At 51.0% G+C, this 27,040-nt stretch overlaps 3 protein-coding genes across 3 annotated transcripts in view; 1 reads left to right on the top strand and 2 right to left on the bottom strand.

Annotated features, from left to right (window-relative positions):
• Window positions 1–316: 316 nt before the first annotated feature.
• atpaf1 (ATP synthase mitochondrial F1 complex assembly factor 1) lies at window positions 317–6,185 on the bottom strand. Its single transcript, XM_051933186.1, has 9 exons — window positions 5,884–6,185; window positions 4,557–4,669; window positions 3,574–3,623; window positions 2,618–2,680; window positions 1,958–2,008; window positions 1,552–1,599; window positions 1,340–1,435; window positions 1,136–1,243; window positions 317–1,009 (listed from the first exon to the last, which is right to left on the bottom strand). The coding sequence occupies exons 1-9, from the start codon at window positions 6,162–6,164 to the stop codon at window positions 833–835; spliced, it is 987 nt and encodes a 328-aa protein (XP_051789146.1). The 5' UTR covers window positions 6,165–6,185; the 3' UTR covers window positions 317–832.
• Window positions 6,186–7,422: 1,237 nt separating this feature from the next.
• The window catches only part of frem1b (Fras1 related extracellular matrix 1b), a 93,029-nt gene continuing 73,411 nt past the window's right edge, over window positions 7,423–27,040 (bottom strand). Inside the window, exons 26-35 of the mRNA XM_028812487.2 lie at window positions 22,497–22,698; window positions 21,596–21,740; window positions 19,423–19,552; window positions 19,023–19,095; window positions 18,042–18,191; window positions 16,689–16,915; window positions 9,694–9,837; window positions 9,157–9,269; window positions 8,507–8,592; window positions 7,423–7,633 (exon numbers count right to left, since the gene is read on the bottom strand). Coding sequence (XP_028668320.1) covers window positions 7,434–7,633; window positions 8,507–8,592; window positions 9,157–9,269; window positions 9,694–9,837; window positions 16,689–16,915; window positions 18,042–18,191; window positions 19,023–19,095; window positions 19,423–19,552; window positions 21,596–21,740; window positions 22,497–22,698 — 1,470 coding nt within the window. The 3' untranslated portion in view covers window positions 7,423–7,433. The remainder of the gene's footprint in view (window positions 7,634–8,506; window positions 8,593–9,156; window positions 9,270–9,693; window positions 9,838–16,688; window positions 16,916–18,041; window positions 18,192–19,022; window positions 19,096–19,422; window positions 19,553–21,595; window positions 21,741–22,496; window positions 22,699–27,040) is intronic.
• LOC114659817 (E3 SUMO-protein ligase ZBED1-like) lies at window positions 11,141–14,606 on the top strand. The gene is made up of 2 exons (XM_028812489.2): window positions 11,141–11,443; window positions 12,609–14,606. The coding sequence occupies exons 1-2, from the start codon at window positions 11,197–11,199 to the stop codon at window positions 14,333–14,335; spliced, it is 1,974 nt and encodes a 657-aa protein (XP_028668322.1). The 5' UTR covers window positions 11,141–11,196; the 3' UTR covers window positions 14,336–14,606.

Raw genomic sequence — 27,040 nt, 5'->3', positions numbered from 1 at the left:
CGGTGGGGAGAGGGTGTGTGTCAAAGATCTGATAAACAACAACAAAGCAAGACCCTGGGCACCACATGCCAGCTTTGCCCATTTACACATTGGTGGCTACGACTCTTACCAAAATGTTCCAAATCTCCGGTGGTCACAGACTTGCCTCCCAAACTGGAGCCAGGAGCACTCGGACAGACAGCCGTGCCACCACCCTCTGCCACCTACCTGGACTGTGCAGCCAGCCCACCCACCCAAGCTGCCCCGAGCACTCCCTTACCCTGCCAGCCACTGGTGGTAGGTGCCCTCTGGTGACACAGACGTGACAAGAGCAGGCCACTGCTAAGGACTCCCCTTTATTGTGAAGTGGCACCTTTGGTGCGTATTCAGAGATGACAAGAAATAAACAAATTCACACAAAAATGACACTGGTGGCACTCCCCTGGCACACTCTGTCACCTCACAAGATGGCCTCTTCTCATCAGTCAGCCCACCCAAGTCACAAATCTGGGCACACGGTGGGTGTGACAGACGCCCAGCTGAGATGCCATGACCTGAAGGATCACCCTCGCTGCCCGCTGTCCCTGCCAGTTGGTGAAGCTGCCCTTGGCCTGTACCCTTGACAGATACAACACTCCTTCATGCTTTCTAAATGCCCATTGCTGTGGGGGGCACGATGCCACCAATTACTCCAGCCCAGGGCCCTCAACCCCACACAAAGCACCCCGTTTTTTGCCAGGGGAGGCAAAGACCCCCCTAACCTGTGAGGACTGGTTGGAAAGATCAGGGGCTGCAAACCCAAAAGGGGAGAACTGCATTCCCTTGTGGGGTGAGCCCAGGTGCCAATGTGCAGTCACTTTGCCTGGGCTCCCATGCCCACGCCAGTCTGCTCCAGCTCAGCAATGACAGACATGTGCTTGAAGTCCGCAGGCTGGTGGTTGAAGGTCTCCACCAGGCTGAAGGTCTCCTGGCGCTGCGTCCCGTAAAACAGCTGCACCTGATTGGCCAGACACTGGGCCTGGGCGGGGCTCTGAGGAGGGAAAAAAACACAGACTGCCAGTCAGTGGGGGGGCACCGGACCCCTCCATTCTCAACTTTCAGTGCTGCCCTCCTTCAGACTCGCCCCTGCCACCCCAAGGCCGCTGGGCACACATACCAGAGTCGTGGCGTCCATTTCGGCCGTCATCAGCACGATGCCCTTGTCCTCCTGCAGCTCTGGGTAGTGGTAGAGCACCAGCTGGCTGGGCGCCTTGTCCGCCCGCGTCTAACAGACCAAGAAAGAGAGACACTAAGCCCGAGGGTCACCCAAACAAGTCCATGCCCGCCCTGCTTCTGGCATTTCATCATCGTGGGCACGCACCTGGATGTTGATTAGTGACGTGAAGTGCAGCTCGTGGCCGGACCACTGGCCCACAAAGAACTCGTAGCCTTCGTGCCGGGGCAGCGGGTACAAGAACTGCAAAGAGGAGAGCAGCGTTAAGGCAAAGGCTGCTGTGTGCCCGCCGTCACGCTCTCGAGGGTGACCGGGCACACCACCGGCTGAGGCGAGGGACGAATGGAAATGGCACTCACCGTCGGACACGAGGCCGCCCGCTGGCACATCTGCTCAAACGTCTCTGCCTGAAAGAGAAAAGCAAACCTCCAGTCAGCTCCTCGCCCACAGCGTGCCAGGCCTACTGCGGGCACACTCACAATAGCACCATGGAACTAGGACCAAAAATCTGTGGAGCCAGCAGAGGGCGGCAGTGAGCATCGAGGCGCACATATGCATGGTGGCCGGTGCCGGCCTTTACCTGCGTGCCCACCTTTTGTTACCTTAAACCTTTCTGCCCTACAGACTTGTGGGGTGGCAGACTGTCATCCAGAGTCTGCTGCCCAACCTCGGACTAGCGGGCATTGTCAGCGCCCACCAAGGGCTGGGGGAAGTGGGATGTGAGAAATGACGGAGTATAGGAGGAACGAAAGAAAAGTGGCTTACCGGGATGATGGCACAGATGGTGTCCTTGGCTCTGAAGTGCTGCCTCCAAATCTGAGGGGGAAACAGAAGGGTAGCCGAGTGTTCAAGAGGGTACAAGACGGACGTCACCGCGCCAGACCCGCGCCCGCTGGCGTTCATCCCCTTCAACACTTCGTATTCTTTAAGGGTTTGCGTTTCAGAAATCAGGCGCCTTGCTTGGCACAAATGCATCTTTGTTTCCTTATTTGGATTGGGCTGCCATTTGATTTCTTTCCATGGTTACTGTGTGCCCCCATGGCATCATATGCCATCCTGTGGGACAAGTGCTCTTCATCATACTACATAGCAGGAGGTAAATGCCATGTGCGGGCCCTACACTCTGCCAGGCAGTGCCAAGGCCCCATACCCACAGGCTCAATGGCAACTCTAGGCACGAGGTAGACTCCGTAGCTCTGGCTAAGCGGCCGTATCTGAGGCAGGCTTGTGATGCCAGCGTTGCGAGTCTCCCAGTGGACATGTCCACCGCAAGCACTTCCACCCTGGTGCCAACAACTTAATGAAATGGAGGTAAGGCTGTGGCATAACCATCGTCTGAAGCCCTCTGTGGCCATTCCACTGGACCAGGATGGCATCACTCTTCTCACCTGGACTAACTGGCATTGTGCCCGGCACACCACCTACCTCACCAATTTCTTCAGCTGTCTTCTCTTTGATGAGGTCGACGTTGAGGACGGATGCCAGCGTCTGCAAAATGAAGAGATGCCCAGTCAGACCACTGCAGGGGTAACCCAAGTGAAAGCCGACAGAGAGAGGGGCAGGAGTGCCCCCTTTCAGCAGGATTAAAGACACAGCTCTGCCAACGAGACTAGTGTAGAGGTGCTCGCTGGCAGCCGTTCCCTTCAACATTGTATTTATATGGCACACGGTGCAGACGACGCTGGCTGAGGGCACCCAAATACCCTGCCCAAGATGCAGGGCACTGCTGAGTCGACGCACATTGAGCACCGGAGGAGTTCACAGCAGGCAGTGACAATGGGGACTGCATTCAGACCACCCACTGCCTGCTCACGGACCACCGCATGGCGCCTGCTTGACGAGTGTTAATTGGACAAAACCTGGGCAATGCCACAAGCACAATACCCATACCGGCCTGCCCACTATACTGTCAAAACGTCAAAAATCGCAAACCAGTGGCTTTAGTGCCCACCAAATGGCAGCGACAGCAGGCAATGAACAAACCTCAGACATGGCATGGAGGACAACTTGGCCATGGCAGTCCTGGCATTCTGTGGTGCCCTCACTGGCATCCAGGCCACATCAAAGCCAACAGAGTCATTCAAATGTCCCTGTCCTGATATTTTTGTGACCTGCCATCTCAGTGTGCCAGCTGGCATGGGTCTGGGGGTCTTCTTGACTGCAATCCTGTGGCGCACGCTGAGTCTTTGTGTTTAGGGCATTTAGGGGGGTCACGCATAAGGTGGGCAGAAAAATAAAAATAACAGGGGCACAATAACCATTAAGCCCTGGCATCAGGGTCAAGTCAGCGCCATATGCTCAGGGCACCACACTACCAGGCTGATGAGGACTCAATTAGATGGACAAAGTGGTGGCCGTGCCCATGATGCCCACCTGCTTACCTTGTTTTTAGTAAATCCTCCAGGGCCTGAAGCTCCACTGCCCAGCTGCTCTGCCTGCAGAAAAAGATCAATCAGTCAATCAAAGAAATCAGGGACTCCAATCAATCAATCAATCAAACACAAACCCCAGTGACCTTCATCAGTACTCAAGTGTGCCCCCTAGTGACCCACAAAGCGCCCAGCACTTCAGGTCACCACAGGGACGCTTGGCCGACTTCATCACACACAGAGAGAACGTAACGACGGCCACCAGTGCCGCCCATGTGGCTCTCAATGTCACGTCAAGATGGCATCAATCGGCCAACAGAACATGACACCAAATTGAGAGAATGCCAAGGTCGGCCTTGGTGAACACCTGATGATACAAAGCAGGGGGGTCAAGGTGGGCAAACAGAAGCCTTCAAGGCAGAGGACACCAAACGCCTGCCACAGCTGAGTGTGCGTCTGCCCAGTGCACAACCGGCGAGCCAATCGGCTCCACCAACACGGGCACAGAGTTTCATTCTGAAATTTAGCCAGTGCCCTCGCCCTGGGCAGCGCCAGGTACTTGTCCCCACCCAATGCTGTTGAAATGTCACATCTGGACAGACAGACCCCTGGATAACAAGAAGGTGGGGTGGATGGGCGGGCGGTCAGCCGACAGATCTGCTCATTGATGAACTCTGCCCACCCATTATATAGTGCCTGGCACACGGGGCAGCGAGGCCGCTATAAAGCGCTTTAAAATGTCACTCCTAATGAAAAGGCACTAAAACAGAAATTCAATGACAGTCCCCGAATCCCATGGCACTTGCTGCCCCACCAGTGGTCTGCTCAAAAGGCCACCCACCAGTGCCACCACTCGGCAAGTCACAGACTGTAAGTGCCACATCGACAGCACCGTCTCCCAGCTGCCCAACACAGACTGTTCACATACCATCTCCACACCCTGGCACAGCATCCTTTGCCCACAGTCATGCCAGCACGAGGCCCTGGCGACACACTTGCCTGTTGTTCCATCAGCTGGATGAAGTCCCCCTGCCTGGACTGGCCGATGGGCTCCTTCTTCAGCGCCACCGTCTTCTCCAGGCGGGCCTGAAACTCCTGGGGCTTGGCGCTGGGGACACAAGGGGCAGGTAGGGTCATTTGTGAGAGGGCACCGCCTTACCTGCTGGCCACCTGTAGAGTTTTGATTTAAGCACAGCTCAATTGATGCCATCGGCTAGCTGTGTGTTGGCCCCCCCCCCCGACCCATGGCATGTGCTGCCAATCTAATGAGGGCATTGCTTCACCAGACTTGATGAGTTAAGTAAGGCTGCCCACCAATGTGCCATGCACACCCCTCATCAGGACCTCGAGTTTTGATCCCCAGTCCAAAAGAGGTCTTGTTTTGTGCCCAGTTCAGAAGAGCTACCAACTACTGAGACACACCAATGACCCGGCACTGCCAGGCAAGTGAATGTGGACACTGAATACTGTGAACCTGGGTGTCGTGAGGTCACCGGGTCTCTGAAGTGCCCCTGGAGGTTCACCTAAGCCAGCCGACGGGCACCAGGCCAGGCCACTTTCATGTGCCACAGTCCAGCGGTAGGCAGCACAACTCGGCCATGGCAAGGTGTCTCCTGAAGATGGCCTTGGCTCTGTCCATCAAACGCTTGTGGAGTGACACGGAGTGAGATGGCAGGTGCTACGAGGACCGCTTCTGGGTCAGCACATGGTGGGCAGCCGCAGCACGTCATCCAGTGACCCGAGGAACAAACAAACAAAAGTTGGATGGCTTCACGACTCGAACAGGTGGCGGCTGGCACAACAGTGAGTGCCAGCCATCCCGTGGGCAGTTTAAGAACTTCCTCCATGCCTCAGTAGGTCCACAGATGACCACCATTGTTCCAAAGCTCCCTCCACTGGACACGGCGTCCTCGTGAAACACAAAAGGACAGCACGCCGAGCGCCCATTCCTCACCATTCGGGCGGCCTTCAGTGCCCGGTGCCCGCCGTGAGGCCCTGTGTGCAGACCGCGGCTCTCCGGTGCCATCTTGTGGTGAGCGCTCGTGCTGCAGTAAATTCAACAAGGACGCGCGCAGTCCAAGGGGCGTCATGACGGGTCACGTGTTCAGAGGTGACCAACGGGATTCTTACTGTCACTCTTGCGGACCACAGTGACAATCTGCCCCCAGCTCGTTCGTTTTCACCCGCGCATCCACCAAAGCACGGCGTCAATAAAGGACCGGCGGGGCAGACGCGGGTGCAAGCGGCATCGTAGCCAATTTGAGCTGACAAGCGCCTCGCGTGTCCCGACCGACCGACTTCCCTTTCCAAAGCCGGCGTTACCTGCGCAGCTGCCGGATCTTCTCTTCGTACTTGGCGTAGAACGGGTTGTCCTCGAGCTCGGGGGCTTTCCGCACGCTGAACACCCGCAGGCTCCGCCAGGCGGCGCCGGGCAAAACACACGAGAGTGCGGGGCGGCGGACGGCCAGCAGGCCGCGATACAAGCAGTGCAGCTGCAGCACGGCGACCGCCATCACTTCGTCCCCGCCGTCGCACATGAATGAAGGTCCGGGCTGCAGGCGCGGCCGACAAAGAAAGGTTCCGGGCGCGGCGAGAGCGCGCATTTCAGTTTTTTTTTTGTTCCAGAATCTTCTGATCAGGAGAGCTCGATTGAATGTTTCTTCAGTCTTCCTCACCTTGCTGTGCCCACAGGCAGACCTGTGGATTTCATTTCAGATGCTCTGCCAGGCTGTGCCATGGTGACCGCAGCGTTTTATTCTTTTTCTTCCCAAACCAAACCCGACTGAGGTGCCAGCGCAGCAGCGGACACATGGCTGTATGTGCTTAAGAGGGTCACCAGGCTGTGCCCAGTAATGTTTTAAGTTGTGATATAAGACTCACCCACCCAAGTAAGCCCCACTGAACCCCAGCCTGCCCTCCTCCGTCCTCTATGGCCTGGTTGAGGCTCCATCTGCCTCTTCTGAAGTGATGAGTGCCACCTTCCACCGATGGCAGCTCACTTGTTGTAAATGCCTACTTTTGCCATTCATTCATTTTTATCTTCTTCTGCTTTGTCCCTTCTTTGTCATCCTGTAAAGCTCTTTGCATCCTTTTCATACACAGGATGGGCTTAATGCCACTCTGCCCTGGGCATTGAACCCAAGCCATCACTGCTGTGCCACCCGACACGGTCAGTGCGTCCCGAGGAGTCACCTTAAGGTCCTCTGACCTTTATCGAAATGCAAGGCGCTTTATTCTCCTTTCATTTCCAGGTTACACAACGCAGTCGAATACAGAGGACGGAGCGACGGCCCCCCCAGCGAAGCAGGACCTTCAATGACAGGGAGGTCACCAGCGGGGGTCTACCTGCAATAACGGCCGAGGACCAGCAGAGGGCAGCAATACCCGGGCCAAGACAAGGGAGTGGGGCAGGGCGCGGTGACAAACAGCGGCCACCAGGGGGCGGGTGTCTGAAGGGCTTCCTGGCGAGTGGGTGCCGTCCCAAAATGGGCCAGTAGGGGGCAGGAGCTCCTCATGAAACCCACATGACGATGAAAGCTCTAAACTGGGCATCAATGGCAAGAGGGGCTCAGGGTCCGATGCGGGCACAGGAGGGGTGCTACCAGGAGACCACTAGGGGACAGTTAATACGCCCTGTGAATGCCACTTTAAAAGGCCAGTCTGGCAAAGGGGGCCCCAGCTGTTTGCCTGTTACACTATGCCCTGGGCTGAGTCACCAAGGCAAGAGGGGCTCTCCTGGTGCCCACTCGGACTGGCTTGGAGGTCCATGGCTGTTGGTGACTTCTACATGCAGTCCGCCTGCCCTTCTGAAGCTTGGACCACCTGTGGAGTGGCATGCCTGCCATCTTTGTGCCCCGTGAGTTTGTCTTTATTTAAAATGCTTCTAGGTTGTGTACTGGGTGGGCACAGATGTACTTTTTCTGCTCCTTGCTGCACCTCCTCCAGTGCCAGGTGCCCCTTGGTTGTGTTGCCACACACCTGCGGCCATGGGGGGCCGTGCCCGGTTTCAGTCTGGCGTAGGACATCTCGTGCCCGTTGGTCCAGGTGATGCCCTCAGAGGTGCTCCTCAGTCCTGCAAGACAACAGAAGGGCAGTCAGGTGAGGGAGGAGTGGGCAGCTGGCCCTGGGGTGACCCCAACATTAATTGGTGTGACTGGCACCAGATGTGCTCACTGGCCCAGCATCAGGAATGTAGGGGGCAGCGGTCAGCGATGGTGCAAACCTTTGTGCCACCCAGCAGGGCAGCGGGGGGCATCATCAGGCAATGGGAGGGGGCGCTGCTGTCAGACAAAGAGCCTTGGGCATGCTGTATATAGCGCCTTTCTCTACATAACCCGTGAAACTGCCTCAATCTGACGTGTGTGGGCGCGGAGGGTACATGGGGGTCTGCACCGCGTCACCTGCTCAGACGCTGACTGGACACTCGGGGGCCATTTAGCCACAATGCAGGGGAGGGGGATTGGGGTCTCTGAATGCAACTCACTCATTGAGCCCCTGTGTGCCACAATCGAGGGGGTACAAGAAGCTGTTGGCAAATAGGGGGGAATTGGGTACAGAACGAGGACAAGTGCCACAGCCACCCCACCAAAGGGACTGGGCAGACGCCAAGTGGCTTGAATTGACGAGTAGGAATGAGGGGTGAGCACGTCCACAGTGGGAGGCAGGTGACCCAAGTGTCCACATCTCCCAAGAGGACTGGACCTTCTAAGTGGCCGAGGTCTCTCGAGGGCAGACCCTGGCGGTCAGCGTGGTCACCCTGCCATAGGCCTGAGAAGTAGGAGGGAGGACTGAAGCCCTGGCCACAGCTGGGTGGGCCCGTCCTGTCCACCATGAAGGCTCCCCCCCACCTCTGGGGGGGGTCTTCATTCAAGTCCTCGCCCGATGGACACAGCGCTGCCTCTGGTCAATATAAGAAAGTGGACAAAAGGAATGAGAGCCACCTCACCTATCCAGAAGGGCTGCCCCTTGGCAAACTGGCGTAGCCAAGTCATCTCTGTGGAGGAGTGGACGCTGACCAGGTGGCTTTGGAATCTGAAAGACAAGCAAGTCAGTGGGTCAGCATGGAGACCAAGGTGGGCATCAGCTTATACAATGAAAGTGCGCAGTGGCACAGTGGTTGTGACTCCATTGGGTTCTGAATCTGTGCCAAGTCTGCATGCCCTCAGGAAGTGAGTGAGTGGACCCTTGACCAGGGACTGATGCCAGCGCCCTTGATTTGCCCCATCTATTTCCATTGGCCTCTTTTTACTGCCCTAGAGGCGGGCAGGCTGACTGGCATTTCCAAACTGCCATTTCCATTGCCCGAGAGGCACCCTGCCATGTACTGCCACCTTGTGCTGGGTTGGTCCCTGCCTTGCATTCACCACTTCCAGGTTAGGCTCTGCCCCCGCGCCCAACCCTGAATTCAAGTGTCACATTACAGTGTGCCAATGACGCCTCCTGGAGGTGCCACCCTCATGTCTCATGGGGGTGTGCTGAATGACCAGCCTGAGACCTCTGGTCAGTCACTGTGGCACCATTCAGAGATCAAGATGTGCCATGTGACATCACAAGTGTGGAGGTCATTTAGCCCTGAAGCCCACCGCTACCCTTTACCTTCTGCCGCAGTCCATCTCTGCCCCCGTCCAACTGGCCACCTTGTCGCTCAGGAAGTAGCAGCGCCCACCGTGGAGCGTCCAGCCCTCCGGGCAGCTGGCTGTCTTGGACACCTGGGGAAACAAAAAGGAGAAAGAGTGGGGTAGGGGGGATATGCTGGGGGGCAAGCCAATGTGGGCACACAGGGAGTAGGCCACTGCGGTGGAGTCATCAGGAGAGGGGAGCGGGCAATGGACACACAAGGATTGGTCAGCAGAGATGTTGTTATTAATAAATTATGGCAGGGTGTGCAGGAGAGTGGGCACTGAAGTCACGGTCAGCAGACGCTTCCCTGCCCTACCCGCCATTACTGATATGATGCCCTTTTCCAAGTTTTGCCAGTTGACATCATACCTTTACATGTCACCTGCTCAAATGGCCCCCTGCACCAGTCATGTCATTTATTATTAAATCGCTAATTGACTCCTCCTACAATGATGCCCTCCTCTGGATGCCAGCTGGCTAAAGGCACAACAAGCTTGGCACTCAAATACACACCTGTGGCTGTGGATTGACGACCGGGGAGTCGCCTTGAGGAACGTCTCGCATGTTGGTGTGCCAAGACCAGGCACGTGCCATGGGCCTCCTGGCAGGACCTGAGCCAGTTTTCTCTTCCAGTTTGAGTGGCACCATCCCGTGAAACTGAAAAGAAGAACGGGGCATGTTAGTTGATCTGATGGCATCCCTGCGGTGCCCAGAAGCCCAGTTCCATCATGGCGGGCATGGCCTCCGTCCAGATCAGATGGGATGCATTTCCTGAACCTGCTGAGCCTACAGAGCAAATAAGAACAACAGTAGGTGAAGGGCAGAGGGGTGCCCTCCATGGCCAGAAACAAGGTCTAAAACAGGCAGGCACATATGCACTCATGCCAACCACAGGGCTCAGTGCTTGGCTTGAAGGGGAGACCCTTGGGTGAGTCTGTGGTGTGGCCTGATGCCACAGGTACCCATAGGTACTTTATATAAAGTATACCTTATAGGTACCCATGTGGGTATCACCAACCTTTCATGTCAAAACCAAGGGAGGGAGAGGAGCCCCCAAGAAAAGCAAATTGTGTTCTTGAACCCGGAGCCACAGCTCACATGTCTCTGCCTGCCTCTTACTAATTCTTCCAGCAAGTCACATGAAAGTGTGCCCCCTTGTGGACTGGCATATTCTGGAATGTGCTCAAAATTTGGGCTGCCTGTCAAGTACTAAAACTCAAGTCTGACAAGTCAGCCCGTCCACACATTCGGCCCTTCATCTCCTAAACTCTCTTGTTTCTTTGGGGGGAACAAACCCCGGCTGGGATGCCCATCCACCACAAGTACCCTGGGCTAATTTAGAGTGCACCAGCCTTCCTGTTCTGGGACGGGTACCGGGAGAAAAGTGCTGGCTTCACACAGATGGTGATCAGAATCCAGTGTGCCAACCACTGTGCCACTCCATCCAGATATCACATGGTATCAAATACTTAACAGTGGGCTCTGCCACCCTGCACAGGGGTGCTATGGGTTTATTATTAAGAAAGCAGACATGCAGCGTGTGGGAATGAATAGGATGGTGGACACCATGACCCACTATAAAAACCTGGTCACAGAAAGTGCCAGTGGTCCATGAGGGTGCCAACCAACTCCTGCGGGGCCAGCTGAGACAGGAGCCTCAGAAATGCTGAGCAAACATCTGGTGGGAGTGGCGCATGTGATATTTTCATAACGAAAAAGAGAACTAAAAATATTGTTTTTCATTTTACAAGAACGAGAACTGAAATTAAGAAACTAAAACTAAATAAAAATAAAAAAAGACTAATGTGCGAGCGAGCTAAAACGAGATCGAAAACGGAGTAAAAACGAAAAACCGGCAGGAGCCCTTTGAGCGGCGCGTCACTGCGCGGTGACGTCACACCTCGGGAGTCACGTGGCGCAACTTCCGTAAAGGACCGCCTGTCCGTCCGTCCGTCCGCCTGCCTGTCGAGCGCATTTGGCTCGTCGGGTCGAAGCGGTTAGCACGTGTGGTTGACGATGGCGACTTCTGCACAGATGTTTGCGGGGAGAAAGCGAGAAAGCAACGTGTGGAAATATTTTAATTACAGCGCAGATAACAATAAGAGCAAATGTGGCGTGCGAGAAGAAACAAAAGAGTGCGGGTTTTTAGTTAGTGGGAAGAATACAACGAACCTGAGGGCGCACTTAGCTCGACATCATCCAGCGACTTTAAGTGCATTAGATGAGGAAAACAGGACTAAAGCTGAGAAGAGAGCAAGAGACGGTAAGCATATAGCGAGTGATGATGATGATGGTGGTGCCACACTTCACTTCATACCAGCTGCACATATTGTAGTTTAAACTAAAAGCGATTTCCTATTAAACACTATGAGCAAATGAATCGGATAAGTGATGTCTTCTATGATCTCAAACCTGAACAATGCGAGTGTTTTCACAATTCAGCAAAACCTCACAAATGTGAACGTCAACAAAGTTCGCCGCCGAGTTTCTGCTGCTATTTCCATTTATAATGGAAGTGCCCTCTCAACTGGGTCAATGATGGAATTTTTATGATTTCAAGTATTTGAACTCCCTCTTTCAAATGTCTTTTATAAAATGTATTGAACATCACTTCTGCGTTTAGAGCTTTTATTGTAATGCATCCATGTTGAAAAGGGGGTGCCTGCCTATGGTGGTCTTCATCAAGATCATTTCAGCTCTTCAGAAATGCACTACTAGCCTTTTCAAAATCCTTAGCCCTTCATGCCTCAGTGAAATGGTTTGCTTTGTTTGAAATTGTAAAATGAGACAACATCCCCTCAGAGATCAGAATTTATTTAACTCTTGAAAATGCTGCTTTTGTTAAAAACAATCTGAACTTGGATGGTCCAACTCCGGTGCTTCAGACCACTGCGTTTCTTATTAAAGTGAATTTCTTTGTATTCTACTTCAGTTTGTCCTCTAACCCTCGGAGTGACCCATTGGGATTAATAAAGTATCTATCTATCTATCTATCCATATGTGCCCAGTATGTGCCAACTGATATAAAGTCCATTATTCTAAATGCTGTTTTTTATTCCTTCATTGCTAAAGCAGGTCCTGCTCTGATGTATTTCTTACAGTTGTGTTCAGTAGAGTTTAACTCTCGTGCATTCCTTCTCCATTATGATTTTGACCTAGCAGACAGCATTACTGTATTTCTTTTCAACACGATGACCCAATGACACCTTTTGTCGGACTTTAGCACTTTCACATACTGCAAGAAAAGATAGATAGATAGAGATCGATACTTTATTAATCCCAAGGGGAAATTTACAAGTCAAAGCAATGAAAGGTCAGAGTGCCTCACTTGTATTGTCCCTTCAAATGCTCACTTGTCACAGACAGCATGTCTCCGCCTCGTCTTTGTCACATTGTCATTAACGCGTCTCGTATGTTTCTGTCATCAGACTCCCCAGGACCGAAGGCTGTCTGCCAGACCCCCGAGACTTGCGTGACCCGCGCTGCTACACAATGGCTCCCAGACTCGGTCCAACACCGCCGGCAATTAGTCGCTTTGGAGAACATGATTATTGAAACCGGATGTCCTCTTGGGTTCGTCGATCAACCAGCTTTCAGGTCACTGGTATCGTGTCTGGATTCAAAGTTCAAGATGCCAGGATCAGCTAAGCTGCACAAGCTCCTGGTCGACAAGTGGCAGCGGTCAGTGCAACACCTGAAAGCCCTCCTGGCTTCGGCCCGCCGAGTCACCGTCTGCTTCGGGGTCTGGTCCAAACCAAACTGCACTTCGTCTTTTCTTGGGATGTCGGCGTGCTTTTTTGATCCCGGCTGCCACTGCTCACGCCATGTGGTCTTACAGGTTGTCGCACTACCACACCCACACACTGGAGACCACCTAGCCGATGCCATTGAGAAGTGTCTGCGCGAGTGGGATATTGTGAAGGAGAAGGTGCTCATGATTGTGAGTGACAATGGCTCAAACGTGACTCGGGCTGTTCGGCTGATGAGTGAGAGGGTCCGTGATGATGAAGACATTATGGATGAGACGGACACGGAGGATGACCTTGATCAGCAGGACGAAGGGATGGAGAGCGAGACTGAGGAGGCCTCACTTCTTCCCGAAGCTTTGCCATACCGACGAATGAGGTGTGTGGCACACACGCTACACTCCGTAGTGAAAGTTGCATACAAGTTCTACGATGGCATTATCATCAAAGCCAGGCAGTTGGTGGGAAGAGTGAGGAAGTCGGGGGTTGCCATGGAGAAGCTGCAGAATGCTGCTGGCAAGGTGCCCATTTGGGATAATGCGACGAGGTGGAGGAGCACATACGCCATGATAAAGAGACTGCTGGAGTTGAGGCCGCTGCTGAAGGACGTGCTGGACGAGATGCAGATGGATTCACTGCTGGTGGCAGACTGGACAAGGCTAGAGGAACTGGCTCACTTACTGGAACCTTTCTGCTGCCAGACTGACCTTCTTCAGACCGATGCCATGTCTCTGTCTCTAGCCTTTCCTTCCATTCTTGATCTGCAGTGCCACCTTCAGTCCTCTCCAGCCGCCAAAACTGTAACAAGAGCCATGCTGTCCAGCATGCATGAGCGCTTTCAGGCTGTCCTCGATCCCAAAGCAGATGACTTCTGTGCCCTGCCAGCAGCAAGCTGCCTTCTTGATCCCACCGTTGCAGTGGCGCTGCTGTCTCCAGAAATGTCTGCTGTGCGCTCGGCTGCAAAGGACTACGTAGTCTCAGAGGTTCTTCGACATTCAGCGAGCTCATCTGCTGACAACCATGACGCCGTAACGGAGTCCATCACCCCCGCGCTCAGACGTTTCCCTTTCCTGTCCACGAAGTTGGCCCAAGCATCGAGTCGGTCACCGGCTCTCGGAGTTTCAGTGCAGGACCAGCTGGACCAGTACTTGGTGGAAGTCCAGCATTTCCCTGGCACACTGACTGCCCTTCAGTACTGGCAGCAGAAATCGCCAACATACAGCCTGCTGGCGCCGGTGGCCGAGGACCTCGTCTGCGCACCTGCGTCACAGGCGTTCATTGAGCGACTATTCTCACTGTGCGGCTATCTGTGCGATGGACGTCGCTGCAACATGAATAGATCTCTCGAAATGCGCGCTTGTTTAAAGCTCAACAGCGACGTGCTGGCACAGACTGGCTTCTTGGGTTGAAACGTAGCGACGTGCTGGCACAGACTCGCTTCTTGGGTTGACACAGTTGATCCTGCCGACTACGCTCATTGACAGTCCGGCCGTGTTTAATGACTTTATGAACTGTGTGTGTATTTGGTTGACTCAAACATGACTTGCATTGAAATATGTGAAGGCCGGCATTTGTGCTCTTGTTACAGTAAAAAAAAAAAAAAATGGTCCTAAAATAAATATTGTAAAAAGGCCAAAACTAAATAAAATAAAAACTAAAACTTTTAAACACAGAACTAAGTAAAAATTGTTGACTCCACTGAAAACTAGAACGAAATAAAAATAAAATAAAAACTAAAACTACAATTAACATCAGAAGTGGAATTGGATGAGCTGATGACTGATTGGCACTACTGGCCAGCCAGCAGGGTGACCGCCTCACATGACCCAATGCACAGTTGTGACCAGGGTCTTTGGCACAGCTCCTCATGGCACCACAAGGTTTCTTTTTGTGTTTACTGCCCTGCCAAATGCGCCCTGGTCACTGCCGTCTACACACTCTGGGCACATCACTGTGCCCCGGGCACGCTGGGATGTGCTTTGTCTTGTGAGCACCTGTGTACAGTACAGTGCATCCAGAAAGTATTCCCAGCGCTTCATCACTGTTTCCACATTTTGTTATGTTACAGTCTTATTCCAAAATGGATTAAATTCATTTTTTTCCTCAGAATTCTACACACAACACCCCATAATGACAACGTGAATAAAGTTTGAGATTTTTGCAAATTTATTAAAAATAAAAAAACTGAGAAATCCCATGTCCATAAGTATTCACAGCCTTTGCTCAATATTTTGTCGATGCCCCTTTGGCAGCAATTCCAGCCTCAAGTCTTTTTGAATATGATGCCACAAGCTTGGCACACCTATCCTTGGCCAGTTTGGCCCATTCCTCTTTGCAGCACCTCTCAAGCTCCATCAGGTTGGATGGGAAGCCATTTTAAGATCTCTCCAGAGATGTTCAATCGGATTCAAGTCTGGGCTCTGGCTGGGCCACTCAAGGACATTCACAGAGTTGTCCTGAAGCCACTCCTTTGATATCTTGGCTGTGTGCTTAGGGTCGTTGTCCTGCTGAAAGATGAACCGTCGCCCCAGTCTGAGGTCAAGAGCGCTCTGGAGCAGGTTTTCATCCAGGATGTCTCTGTACATTGCTGCAGTCATCTTTCTCTTTATCCTGACTAGTCTCCCAGTTCCCCACAGCATGATGCTGCCACCACCATGCTTCACTGTAGGGATGGTATTGGCCTGGTGATGAGCGGTGCCAGGTTTCCTCCAAACGTGACGCCTGGCATTCACACCAAAGAGTTCAATCTTTGTCTCATCAGACCAGAGAATTTTCTTTCTCGTGGTCTGAGAGTCCTTCACGTGCCTTTTGGCAAACTCCAGGCGGGCTGCCATGTGCCTTTTACTAAGGAGTGGCTTCTGTCTGGCCACTCTGCCATACAGGCCTGATTGGTGGATTGCTGCAGAGATGGTTGTCCTTCTCGAAGGTTCTCCTCTCTCCACAGAGGACCTCTGAAGCTCTGACAGAGTGACTATTGGGTTCATGGTCACCTCCCTGACTAAGGCCCTTCTCCCCCGATCGCTCAGTTTAGATGGCCGGCCAGCTCTAGGAAGAGTCCTGGTGGTTTTGAACTTCTTCCACTTATGGATGATGGAGGCCACTGTGCTCATTGGGACCTTCAAAGCAGCAGGAATGTTTCTGTAACCTTTCCCAGATTTGTGCCTCGAGACAATCCTGTCTCGGAGGTCTACAGACAATTCCTTTGACTTCATGCTTGGTTTGTGCTCTGACAGGAACTGTCAACGGTGGGACCTTCTATAGACAGGTGTGTGCCTTTCCAAATCATGTCCAGTCAACTGAATTTACCACAGGTGGACTACAATGAAGCTGCAGAAACATCTCAAGGATGATCAGGGGAAACAGGATGGACCTGAGCTCGATTTGGAGCTTCATGGCAAAGGCTGTGAATACTTATGGACATGTGCTTTCTCAATTTTTTTATTTTTAATAAATTTGCAAAAACCTCAAGTAAACGTTTTTCACGTTGTCATTATGGGGTGTTGTGTGTAGAATTCTGAGGAAAAAAAATGAATTGAATCCATTTTGGAATAAGGCTGTGACATAACAAAATGTGGAAACAGTGATGCGCTGTGAATACTTTCCGGATGCACTGTACGCCTCGTATCCACTGCGTTGGCTACCCAGCTATAGTAAATGGTGGTAGAGGTGGCCTGCCCACCTGTTTGCCCAATTTTCATAGGGACCCCCAAGCACATCTTGCTGAGCTGGCATCTCGTTCTCCTGCCTCTCCCTGTTGCCTACCGTCTGCAGCGATTTCCCAGCCGCCTCATCCCGGACGATGGCTCCGCCGTAATCCAAAAAGTGGTCCGTCTGGGGCACATCTCCTCGCGGTGGTGACCGGTGACGCTCTTGAAGGACATCGGTCTCCAGGCTGGGCTTTGAGTTCCCTGGGACGAGGACCTCGGGAATGACTGTGAGCCGTCCACTGGTGCTGCCACCTGCTGGTAGCTCCTCGGGCTCACAGCGACCTGATCAAATGAGACAACACAAGACAATCAATCACATCAAAGGTTTGTGCCCCCGCCAAGCTACCAATTACTTGGTGAGTTGGTCAGGCATCAAAGGCACACCTAACATGACCCCCTGTGATCCACCTGCTTGTCCTGGGGAAGACACATGCAGTTGGAGTGACCAGGACCCCCTAAATCTGTCTAATGGCCTTCTGCTCTCCCACAGGATGAGTGCCAGGCACTGCTGACTAGCGGTCACCCAGTGGGCATCCTCAGCATACACCCAGAAATCATCATCTTGATTTAGAAATCTCTATGTGTAGACTGAGTGGCACACAGTAACGGTCATTCAAAACACCAGTGCCAGGTCTCACAAACTGACTACCTTCAAAAAGGGCACAGATGTGCCCAATAGGTGAAACATGCTCCACAATGCCTGGCCAACAGCATGAGCCCTTGGGTGCAATGGGTGGGGGCATGGATTAGGTGGGTGGTATTGTCTGAATGGGCGCACATATCAGAGGTCATTCAATTCAAAGCACCAAGGGGACAAGCAAGAGGGCACAGGTTGGGCATCAAAGGGCACCCAGGCTCCTGTCACTAGTGAGGGGGCAGGGCCACAGGAAACAGCCCACTGAGGGGATACATGAGGGGCGGGGCTTTGGCCTCATTCTGACAATGAGTACAGGGCCAGGGACAAGCCACTGGCACACTATTCCATGGCCAAGACCCGAGTCACCCAGAACTTCGCCACAAGCTTGCCCAAGAAGTCAGAGGGCTGGCATACCTGAAAAGCATCAAGAACAAGGTGTCCTTTTGAAAATGGGGGCTGCTGTCCAATCCCTACCCTCCTATAACGCCCCTCTTGGATCCAGAACTTTCTCCATTTTCTCCATTTCTTTCTGGATGTCACCAAACCGCCCACAAGGCCCCTCGATAACATGACCAGTCAAGGCTCTGGATCGTCAGCCATCTAATCATCCATTTGAAAGCGGATCACGAGAGACCCTCAGCAGGCAGTAGGGGGCGCCAAGCGTAACTGATGTTGAGTGAGCCCAGCCACGAGTCCAAGAATGGGGCAGATGTAGCTGAACAAGCCCAGCAGCGCACCACAGGCCAAGGGTAACAAGATCATCTTGCTTACCTCCTCGAGGGTCCACAATCTCCACCGTGGCCTTGTCCTTCATCCCCAAAACTGCATTCCTCGGGCCTTTGAGCTGCAGCTGAAACTTCTCATCGTTTTCTTCCAGCCCGTCGTCCTTCAAAAACACTTTCCACGTCTTTGTCGTTACACCTGCGTCAGAGAAGAGGGTCAGCAGTCACTCACAAAGACGTCCACCGACATCAAGACGCCACACTGCCCGCCTATCAGACATGCTGTTAGTTAAAATGAAAATGGTGACAGGGCACAAAGGACTCCAGTCGCTCAACTGGGCAAGCGCTGAGGCAAGGTGCCCACCAGCACAGCAGGTTAATATGTTGACACTGGAATGGCAATGAGGGCACACCAACTGTCACACCACCTCGGACATCTCTCTAGCGATAAGCCCGTGTTGGCCCGGGAAGGACTCTGCTCATTCTGGTGGGCTGTCCACTCTTGAATGCTTGTCTGACTTGACCACTGCACACCAGCAATACTGACCTGGTGCCACCTCTTTAAATGGACCCTTCATCATATGAGCCAACACAAGACCACTGCCAGTCCAATGGACAAACTTCACCTCAGTGCCAGCTTGTCGACTGGTCATCGAGATTCATTTTTGATAAACAGAAGATAATCCACCTTGGCAGCACCCAAACAGAGGGACTCTCTTGACACAATGTCCAGTGCCTATGAGGATGTGCCGCCTGATGCAATTTGGAAATTCTAGTAGGTAACTTTAATGCCCTTAAAGAGGTTGGCACGCTCTTGGGATGTGGTCAGTTAGAGCAGTGAAGAGTGTTCAAGGACTTGGTGGTCTTTCCACCTCTCATTTACTGGCACGCCTTCCTGGTGCCAAGGGGTTCCTAGAGGATGGCCAGTTTGGGACAGAGAAGGCTGTCCAGTGTGTCTAGCATTGTGACGGTCCCTTTAAGCCTGGAGGGAGCGGCCCATCCTACAAGCCAGCGCAGGACCACCACTCACCGGGATCAAACTGGATCAGCGTGGCAGAGCTGTGCGTGAAGTCCTGTCCCAGCCGGGCTGTGTCTTCATGAATCTGAAATGAGATCAGCCATTAGTTACAATGAGAACACCAGCCATAGGCGTCAGCCAATAGCAGCTGTGCTTTCCAGTTGTGGCCTGCCTCTCTGATGCCTGACTCCCATCATGCTCTTTGTCCCTTTGCTTATCCCTTCTTGGTGACTCTTTTTGCTTCCGTGTCCTCCCTTCTCCACTGCAGCTATCCGAGAGGCCAGGACTGTGGTACGCCTGGCATGAGGCACGTGAATGTTTAAACTGAACACAAGTGAGCAGCTCAGAGTGCTCAGCCTGAATCAGCTGCCAAGGCACACTTTCAAACCAAACACTGGAGTCTGGAACTTACCTGGATGGCAACATAGGCAGGATCAGCGCTGATGCCACTTCGAGACACTTGGATTGACAGGGTGCCACCATTTTCACAAATGCGGTAGCACGTTGATGCCAGCTCGATCCGTGACCACTGGATTTCCAGCCTTGAAGAAGAACAGATAAGAGCAAGTAAGTGGAGCTGAACCGAGAATGTGCCAGGAAGTAGAACTGCCAATGGTTAAGGGGGCAAAACAACAGCCCTCCATATCAAAAGTTAAGACCTGTTGAGAAGAGCCATAGGGCTCACTACGAGGCATTTGACACTCAGTCTGAAGAATGGCATGAAACACTGCCTGGACGGAGTGTCACAGAACCACCTGGGCATTGGCACGGACTGGTCACTTGATGGGATGCCAAGGAGCCATCTGGAAGTTGATATGGACCCACTGCTTAGCCTGACCCCGATGGCCACTAAGTCTGCTGGGCTGACTTCTGAGATGTCATCGATTGTGTTTTATTACCCCCTGCCCCATGGGAAGTTCACAACACTCACTCTACCCATAAGTCTTTGGGTGCAGAAGAGAACTATGAGCAACACACAGTGCCCACTCATCCAGTTTTACCCAGAAGGCTCTGCTTGTCTTCATGGAAACGTTCACCCAACAGCACCTCTCACTCAGGACAAACTACCGGGCGGGCACTGCCCCGAGTTTGTGTTTCCTGCTTGCTTATCCAGTCCAAGTTCTCAGGAAATGGCAGATTTTACATATTGCCTGCCCCATACCCATATAATGGCCCAGTGCCCTTGTACCCCCTAATGTCACCAAGACTCTTGATCTACTGAAGGCTCCAGGCCAACAAACTAAACTGAAGATATAAAAGTAAATGAAGGGGACAAGAAAAGGACATGTGACACATTCCCCATCTTCTGAGGGGCTGCCAGGCAGCCCCCTGTACATCTAAGGAAACTAATGGGGGCAGCCTGAAGCCCCACCCACACTCAGGTGATTGCATGGGAGGCGCAGACCCACCATCTGCACGGGCTGCTGCAGGTGCCCTCTGCGACTACCAATTTGTTTCTTAATCTACTGATGCCCAACTTTTAAATCCTAACATGCCCCCCATGAAATTCTGATCTAGCAGTCGGCTGCGCTCACCACCTGCCCGGCACGACTGAACTTTGGAGATGCAGAAGGACGTCTCTGAGGCGGCAGGAGGTGGCCAACTGTGCTCCAGCTCGGCGGGGGCAGCTTCTGTTGCCCATGTGTGTCACGGCGGAATCTGAAAAGTGACAAATGACACTGAGGTCATCACCCCTGCTCCTCTTGACAAACGCGTCAAGCCCTTGCTGGCAGAGGGAGGGAGAGGCGGCCTGCCACGTTCACACGATGCCAGGCTCCCTCGAGTGCAGGATGTAACACCCCCACCCCAGTGCATTCTGGGCTGGTTAATCAGAGGGCCAGCAGCACCCACCTGCTGCTCACTGCAAGCCGGTGACTCAGGATGTGCTTTCGCTTATCACGTATGGTGCCATTTTGCCACCATCTGCTGGTTCTCACCTGAGAGGCTGGCTATGCCCACCCTCATTCACTCCACCAATCTCATTCTCCCTGGAAGTCTTTGAAGCCAGGTGAAGGTAAGCTGTCAGGTCAGTGGGCACTGGACACCAGGCACTGAACCTTAGCCTATGTAGGCAGACTGCAAACTGAGGAAGAGGGCAGATTTGGGGAAACAGGGGGCCAAGTGGGGCACTACAGGTTCAACTGTCCATTCCGTTTGTCTTACTTATCTGCTTGTATGAACGAGGGATTAATGGAGCCAGGAGACGTGTGGCAGGAGGGGAGCAAGTAGCAGGCTTGGGCTCATCTGGGATGACAGGAGGTATGGCAAGTGCTACTAACGAGGACCTCAAAGGAAACCATCCGTGCCAGGCTCACAGGAAAGTCAATATATAACATGGGGGGCTAATGAAAAAAAAGCAGCATGAAAGGTGCCCGCAGTCCCGGGGTTACACAGGCTTATCTGACCACAGGTTTCTGGGGGTCAATGGTCACTATTAAAGGCGCTATATAAAGTATTCACTGTCTATGATCACCATTGGCTGACCACACACACCATATTTCCTCACCAGTGCAGCTCTGTTTACATGCCATGGACCACGGCGAAAGGTGCTATATACAAATATTAAGAAAGAAGAGAGGACTCACATGTCTGGCGTGGCACTGTTGCCTGCTGCGTCGGTTACTTTAAATTCAAAGCTGTCGGAGTTGGTGTCCACTGACGGGTCAATGACATAGCGCACGGCTCGTCTGTCCAAGTCCTTCTGAGTGAAGCGGCTCCTGATGTAGGCTCCTGTGACAAAAGACAGCAGAACTGAGGGGGTGACCGCAGACGTAAGAGGAGACCCCTGCCTCCATAAGACAGGGTCAATCAATCCTGGTCAGTGGTGGCACCGAGAGTCAGGAAAATACATAAATAAACAACAGGCAAACCGAAGAAAGCACAAAGAGCAGAAATGCGGCAGCTAAATCCAATATCTGGGTGCCAGAATGGGGCACAACTTGAGGCAGGGTCACATGGACAGCAGGCTGCAAATAACCAAGGGGGCACAGAAACTCACCATTGCCACCAGATGTGTGCAGTGCTGAACACAGGACTAGGGACACTGTCCACCACTCATGAAAGTCACCGCATCATTAACACAGAAAGAAGGAAGGAAGGACTGGGCACAATAAAGAACAGCCAGGACACGACTGGGCATTCTTCAGCTACTAACACAGGACTTGGCACACCATGGATGGTCTCAGTTTGACCGCTAACGCAGGTCTGGACGCAGCACCGCTGACACTGTCCACTTCAGGTCTTGAGTGACCAAACTAACAGCCAGGCCACGGCTAGCAGTACAGGACTGGACAGACTGCAGTGCCAGTCGTGCCACACCTGACCTGGACTGGGCAGCGCAGCACTGACATTGTCCCCACCAGGTCACAGTTGTAGTCACACAAAGGGCTGGACGCACTTTAACAGACAGTATTTTGGGCACCATTACTGTCACTCTGATTTGGCTGCAGGTCCACCAACTGGCCTTCACACTCCTACCATACTGACCTGTGATGGTGTTCTCCAGGTACCCGAAGAACGGGGGCCGAATGACCACAAACTCCAGTTCTTCATCTCTGCTGTCACCGTCTGAAGCCTTGAGATGACGAGATGTGACGCTGACTCCAAACCTGCCGTCTTTCAGGTCCTCTACGCTTGAGGGGGTCACTTTGGTCACAACTCGAGGGGGCAACTTGTCACTGTGCTCCACCTAAAATACAGAAATGGGATGCCACCATAAATAAGCCTACTGACTGTCTGAACATTCAGTCAAGAATAAGCAGACCACTCGCAGTCCTGTCAGGGGGCCCAACAATGTCTGCCCGATGTAATGCTGACCTCTAGTGGCAAGCTCTACCTGCCGATCAGAAGCCAAATGACCCTAAGAGGGCCAAGTGACCTGTGGCTCCTCTGACCTCTGGACGTTCTTCGTGTTTTTTGCTTCTCATCGACACCTCTGCTCTTTTTGACCACTCTGCTCTACAGTGTCTGCGTGTGGACATTGGTGATGGGCACCTTGCCTTCTGACACTCAGGCTTGCCTGGAGAGTTGGGTCCAGGCCCTTTGGGTCAGCCTCAAGTCGCATAGAGAAGCAAACAAAGACAGAAGGCGCTATAAAGGGACAGGATGGAGAGGTGGGAGCTTTTTGAGGAACACACTGGGAAGACCTGCTCAAGATTGCCAATGTTGGCCTCTTCACCGAACGCAGCCGACAAAGGAAATCCTGCAGCTTCGTTTCTTAATTGGGCGCCATCCCTCTGCCAAGGCATGTGAGTGAGAGGGCACTATGCGCCCATCTCGTCCTAGCAATTTACATTAATTATTGCCAAAACAGATTGTCGCGTAAAAACGGACTTTGTGACGGCCAGGAGAAAAAAAATATAGCAGCAAAACTTTTCTGGCCTCCGATGGCACAGCTCTGCATGAAGTGAATCTTAAATGTTGGCAGAGCATTCACGTTATGTAACGTGCTGCGAGAAACCGTGTGTGGGCGTGCGGATGTGTGCCACTTTCAGCGGGCGTGGGTGTCTGCGAGCGTCATTCTGGCAATGTTGTGTGGGCTTATACACTGGTGGGTATCTGCACAGGGTCCTCCTTGTTGGCCTGGCCCTCATGTGGCACTGTGCCCAGCAATTGAAAATGCTGCTTTCTGGTGGCATAGATGGCAAAGCATGAAAAAGGCAGAAAAGTCCAAGCCAATGGATGGCCTGCCATTTCACTTTCCTGAGGGTTCATTCAAAAGCAAATGTCTGCATGCAGCACGGAGACCAAGCTGACAGCTATATAGCGCCTCGGGCTGACTACACAGAGCACCTTCCATTAGTCTCTTATAGAGCACTTCCACAACAGTCGATTATATAGCGCCTTTCACCTGTCACTCTCTTTAATATCCATACAGCCATCAATTGAAAGCTGCTTCATCTAGCTGTTGGTTATATAGTGCCTTTCACACATACATCGGGCACTTTATTTATTTATCCCATGTATGCCTTTTCCACATCTATTGATTATATAGTGCCTTTCATGTATGTATCTATTAGATAGTCTTTCACAGTTACTGAATATATCACGCTTTTCATATCGGTGTACTTTATAACACTATTATATAGCGCCTTTAATATCGGTGTACTTTATAACACTATTATATAGCGCCTTTAATATCGGTGTACTTTATAACACTATTATATAGCGTCTTTAATATCGCTGTACTTTATAACACTATTATATAGCTCCTTTCATATCAGTGTACTTTATAACATAATCTATTATATAACACCTTTCATATTGGTGTACTTTATAACACTATTATACAGCGCCTTTCATATCAGTGTACTTTATAACATCATCTTATTATATAGCGCCTTTTATATCGGTGTACTTTATAACACTATTATATAGCGCCTTTCATATCGGTGTACTTTATAACACTGTCTATTATATAGCACCTTTCATATCGGTGTACTTTATAACACTATTATATAGCGCCTTTCATATCGGTGTACTTTATAACACTGTCTATTAAACAGTGCCTCTCATATCGGTGTACTTTATAACACTGTCTATTAAACAGTGCCTTTCATATCGGTGTACTTTATAACTGTCTATTATATAGCGCCTTTCATATCGGTGTACTTTATAACACGGTCTATTATATAGCGCCTTTCATATCAGTGTATTTTATAACACTATTATATAGCACCTTTCATATCAGTGTATTTTATAACACTATTATATAGCACCTTTCATATCAGTGTATTTTATAACACTATTATATAGCACCTTTCATATCGATGTACTTTATAACACTGTCTATTAAACAGTGCCTCTCATATCGGTGTACTTTATAACACTGTCTATTAAACAGTGCCTTTCATATCAGTGTACTTTATAACTGTCTATTATATAGCGCCTTTCATATCGGTGTACTTTATAACACTGTCTATTATATAGCACCTTTCATATCAGTGTATTTTATAACACTATTATATAGCACCTTTCATATCGCTGTACTTTATAACACTATTATATAGTGCCTTTCATATGGTGTACTTTATAACACTATTATATAGCGCCTTTCATATCAGTGTACTTTATAACACTCTATTATACAGCGCCTTTCATATTGGTGTACTTTATAACACTGTCTATTATATAGCGCCTTTCATATCGGTGTACTTTATAACACTATTATATAGCGCCTTTCATATCGGTGTACTTTATAACACTCTATTATACAGCACCTTTCATATTGGTGTACTTTATAACACTGTCTATTATATAGCGCCTTTCATATCGGTGTACTTTATAACACTATTATATAGCGCCTTTCATATCAGTGTACTTTATAACACTGTCTATTATATAGTGCCTTTCATATAGGTGAACTTTATAACACTATTATACAGCGCCTTTCATATCAGTGAACTTCATAACACTGTCTATTATACAGCGCCTGTCATATCGGTGTACTTTATAACACTATTATATAGCGCCTTTCATATCAGTGTACTTTATAACACTGTCTTATTATATAGCGCCTTTCATATCAGTGTACTTTATAACACTGTCTATTATACAGCGCCTTTCATATCGGTGTACTTTATAACACTATTATATAGCGCCTTTCATATCGGTGTACTTTATAACACTATTATATAGTGCCTTTCATATCGGTGTACTTTATAACACTGTATTATATAGCGCCTTTCATATCAGTGTACTTTATAACACTGTCTATTATATAGTGCCTTTCATATAGGTGAACTTTATAACACTATTATACAGCGCCTTTCATATCAGTGAACTTCATAACACTGTCTATTATACAGCGCCTGTCATATCGGTGTACTTTATAACACTATTATATAGCGCCTTTCATATCAGTGTACTTTATAACACTGTCTTATTATATAGCGCCTTTCATATCAGTGTACTTTATAACACTGTCTATTATACAGCGCCTTTCATATCGGTGTACTTTATAACACTATTATATAGCGCCTTTCATATCGGTGTACTTTATAACACTATTATATAGTGCCTTTCATATCGGTGTACTTTATAACACTGTATTATATAGCGACTTTCATATCGGTGTACTTTATAACACTGTCTATTATATAGCGCCTTTTACCTGACTATGTGGTGCCCCTCATATCTGTCTATTGATTGTAGTGTCTTTCATTTATCTGCTTTATGGTGCCTTTCACGTCTGTTGGCAGTACAGTGCACTTTATGCCCTTTTCACATCAATTGATTATATGGTGCCTTTCATCTCTTTTCTATGAATCTGCCTTCCACATCTGACCATTCTATTTAGATATAGTGCCTTTCACATCCGTCTCTCCATCTAATGTAGCTTCCTAGCTTTTTGCCTCCTGCTGATGCCCAGTTTGTGTTCACCAGGGTTGTCATGTGCCAGTGCCCAGGTGGCATGCCTTTGCTCAGGCAGTGCTGTCCGAGTGTGCAGATGCAGCATCACCGTTTATCTTCCAGAACAAATTACACCTCCCTCACCCAGCCTGCTACTGAGTATACAGAGGTTGTGATGCCCACCTGGCACACCTCAGCCAGCTCTCTCCTCTCACCCAGAACAGACATGGCACAGTGACTGGGGAATGGGAAAGGACATGCCCTACCCAGGTGGCCCAGGCCATTCAACTCGTCAAGATGAAGGAAAAGGAGAAGCAACACTCCCAGACTGTGACTGGACGGGCACCATGGGCAGAAGAGCCTGAAGTTTTACAAGATACGAGAACCTGAGAGGTTCTTGAAGATGCAAACAGAAGTCCGTTGTGAACGCCGGGTCCCACAGCAGGCCCACAATGGCCTTTCCCATAGCAACAGCCTGCTGGCATGCCAGTGCAGTTCAGAGAGTGGCCACTAGAGGTCACCCCCACCTCAGAGGCTGGCAGGGGAGAGTGGGAGCCAGCGGAGGGCCTTATTGATGGATTTAGCTGGCACAGGGGTGTGGTCAGGTGCTCAGTCACAACTCACGTCTCATGACAAATGCCATCAGTTGCAGTTCCTGCAGAAGTAAGCACATCCCAGTG

Source organism: Erpetoichthys calabaricus, chromosome 10 (genome assembly GCF_900747795.2).
Source record: "Erpetoichthys calabaricus chromosome 10, fErpCal1.3, whole genome shotgun sequence".
Classification (NCBI taxonomy): domain Eukaryota; kingdom Metazoa; phylum Chordata; class Cladistia; order Polypteriformes; family Polypteridae; genus Erpetoichthys; species Erpetoichthys calabaricus.
The sequence above is the reverse complement of the archived record's forward strand: the minus strand, read 5'-3'. Positions and strand labels throughout refer to the sequence as shown.

Bases quoted from the DNA above. Each gene is read 5' to 3' on its own strand.
- atpaf1 (XM_051933186.1), bottom strand. From the start codon at position 6,164: ATGCGCGCTCTCGCCGCGCCCGGAACCTTTCTTTGTCGGCCGCGCCTG. The intron at 2,009-2,617 runs GTAGGTGGTGTG...TTTCCCCCTCAG, and splicing joins CAGCTGAAGAAATTGGTGAG to ATTTGGAGGCAGCACTTCAG. The intron at 1,244-1,339 runs GTGCGTGCCCAC...TTGGTCTGTTAG, and splicing joins CGTCACTAATCAACATCCAG to ACGCGGGCGGACAAGGCGCC.
- LOC114659817 (XM_028812489.2), top strand. From the start codon at position 11,197: ATGGCGACTTCTGCACAGATGTTTGCGGGGAGAAAGCGAGAAAGCAAC. The intron at 11,444-12,608 runs GTAAGCATATAG...TTCTGTCATCAG, and splicing joins TGAGAAGAGAGCAAGAGACG to ACTCCCCAGGACCGAAGGCT.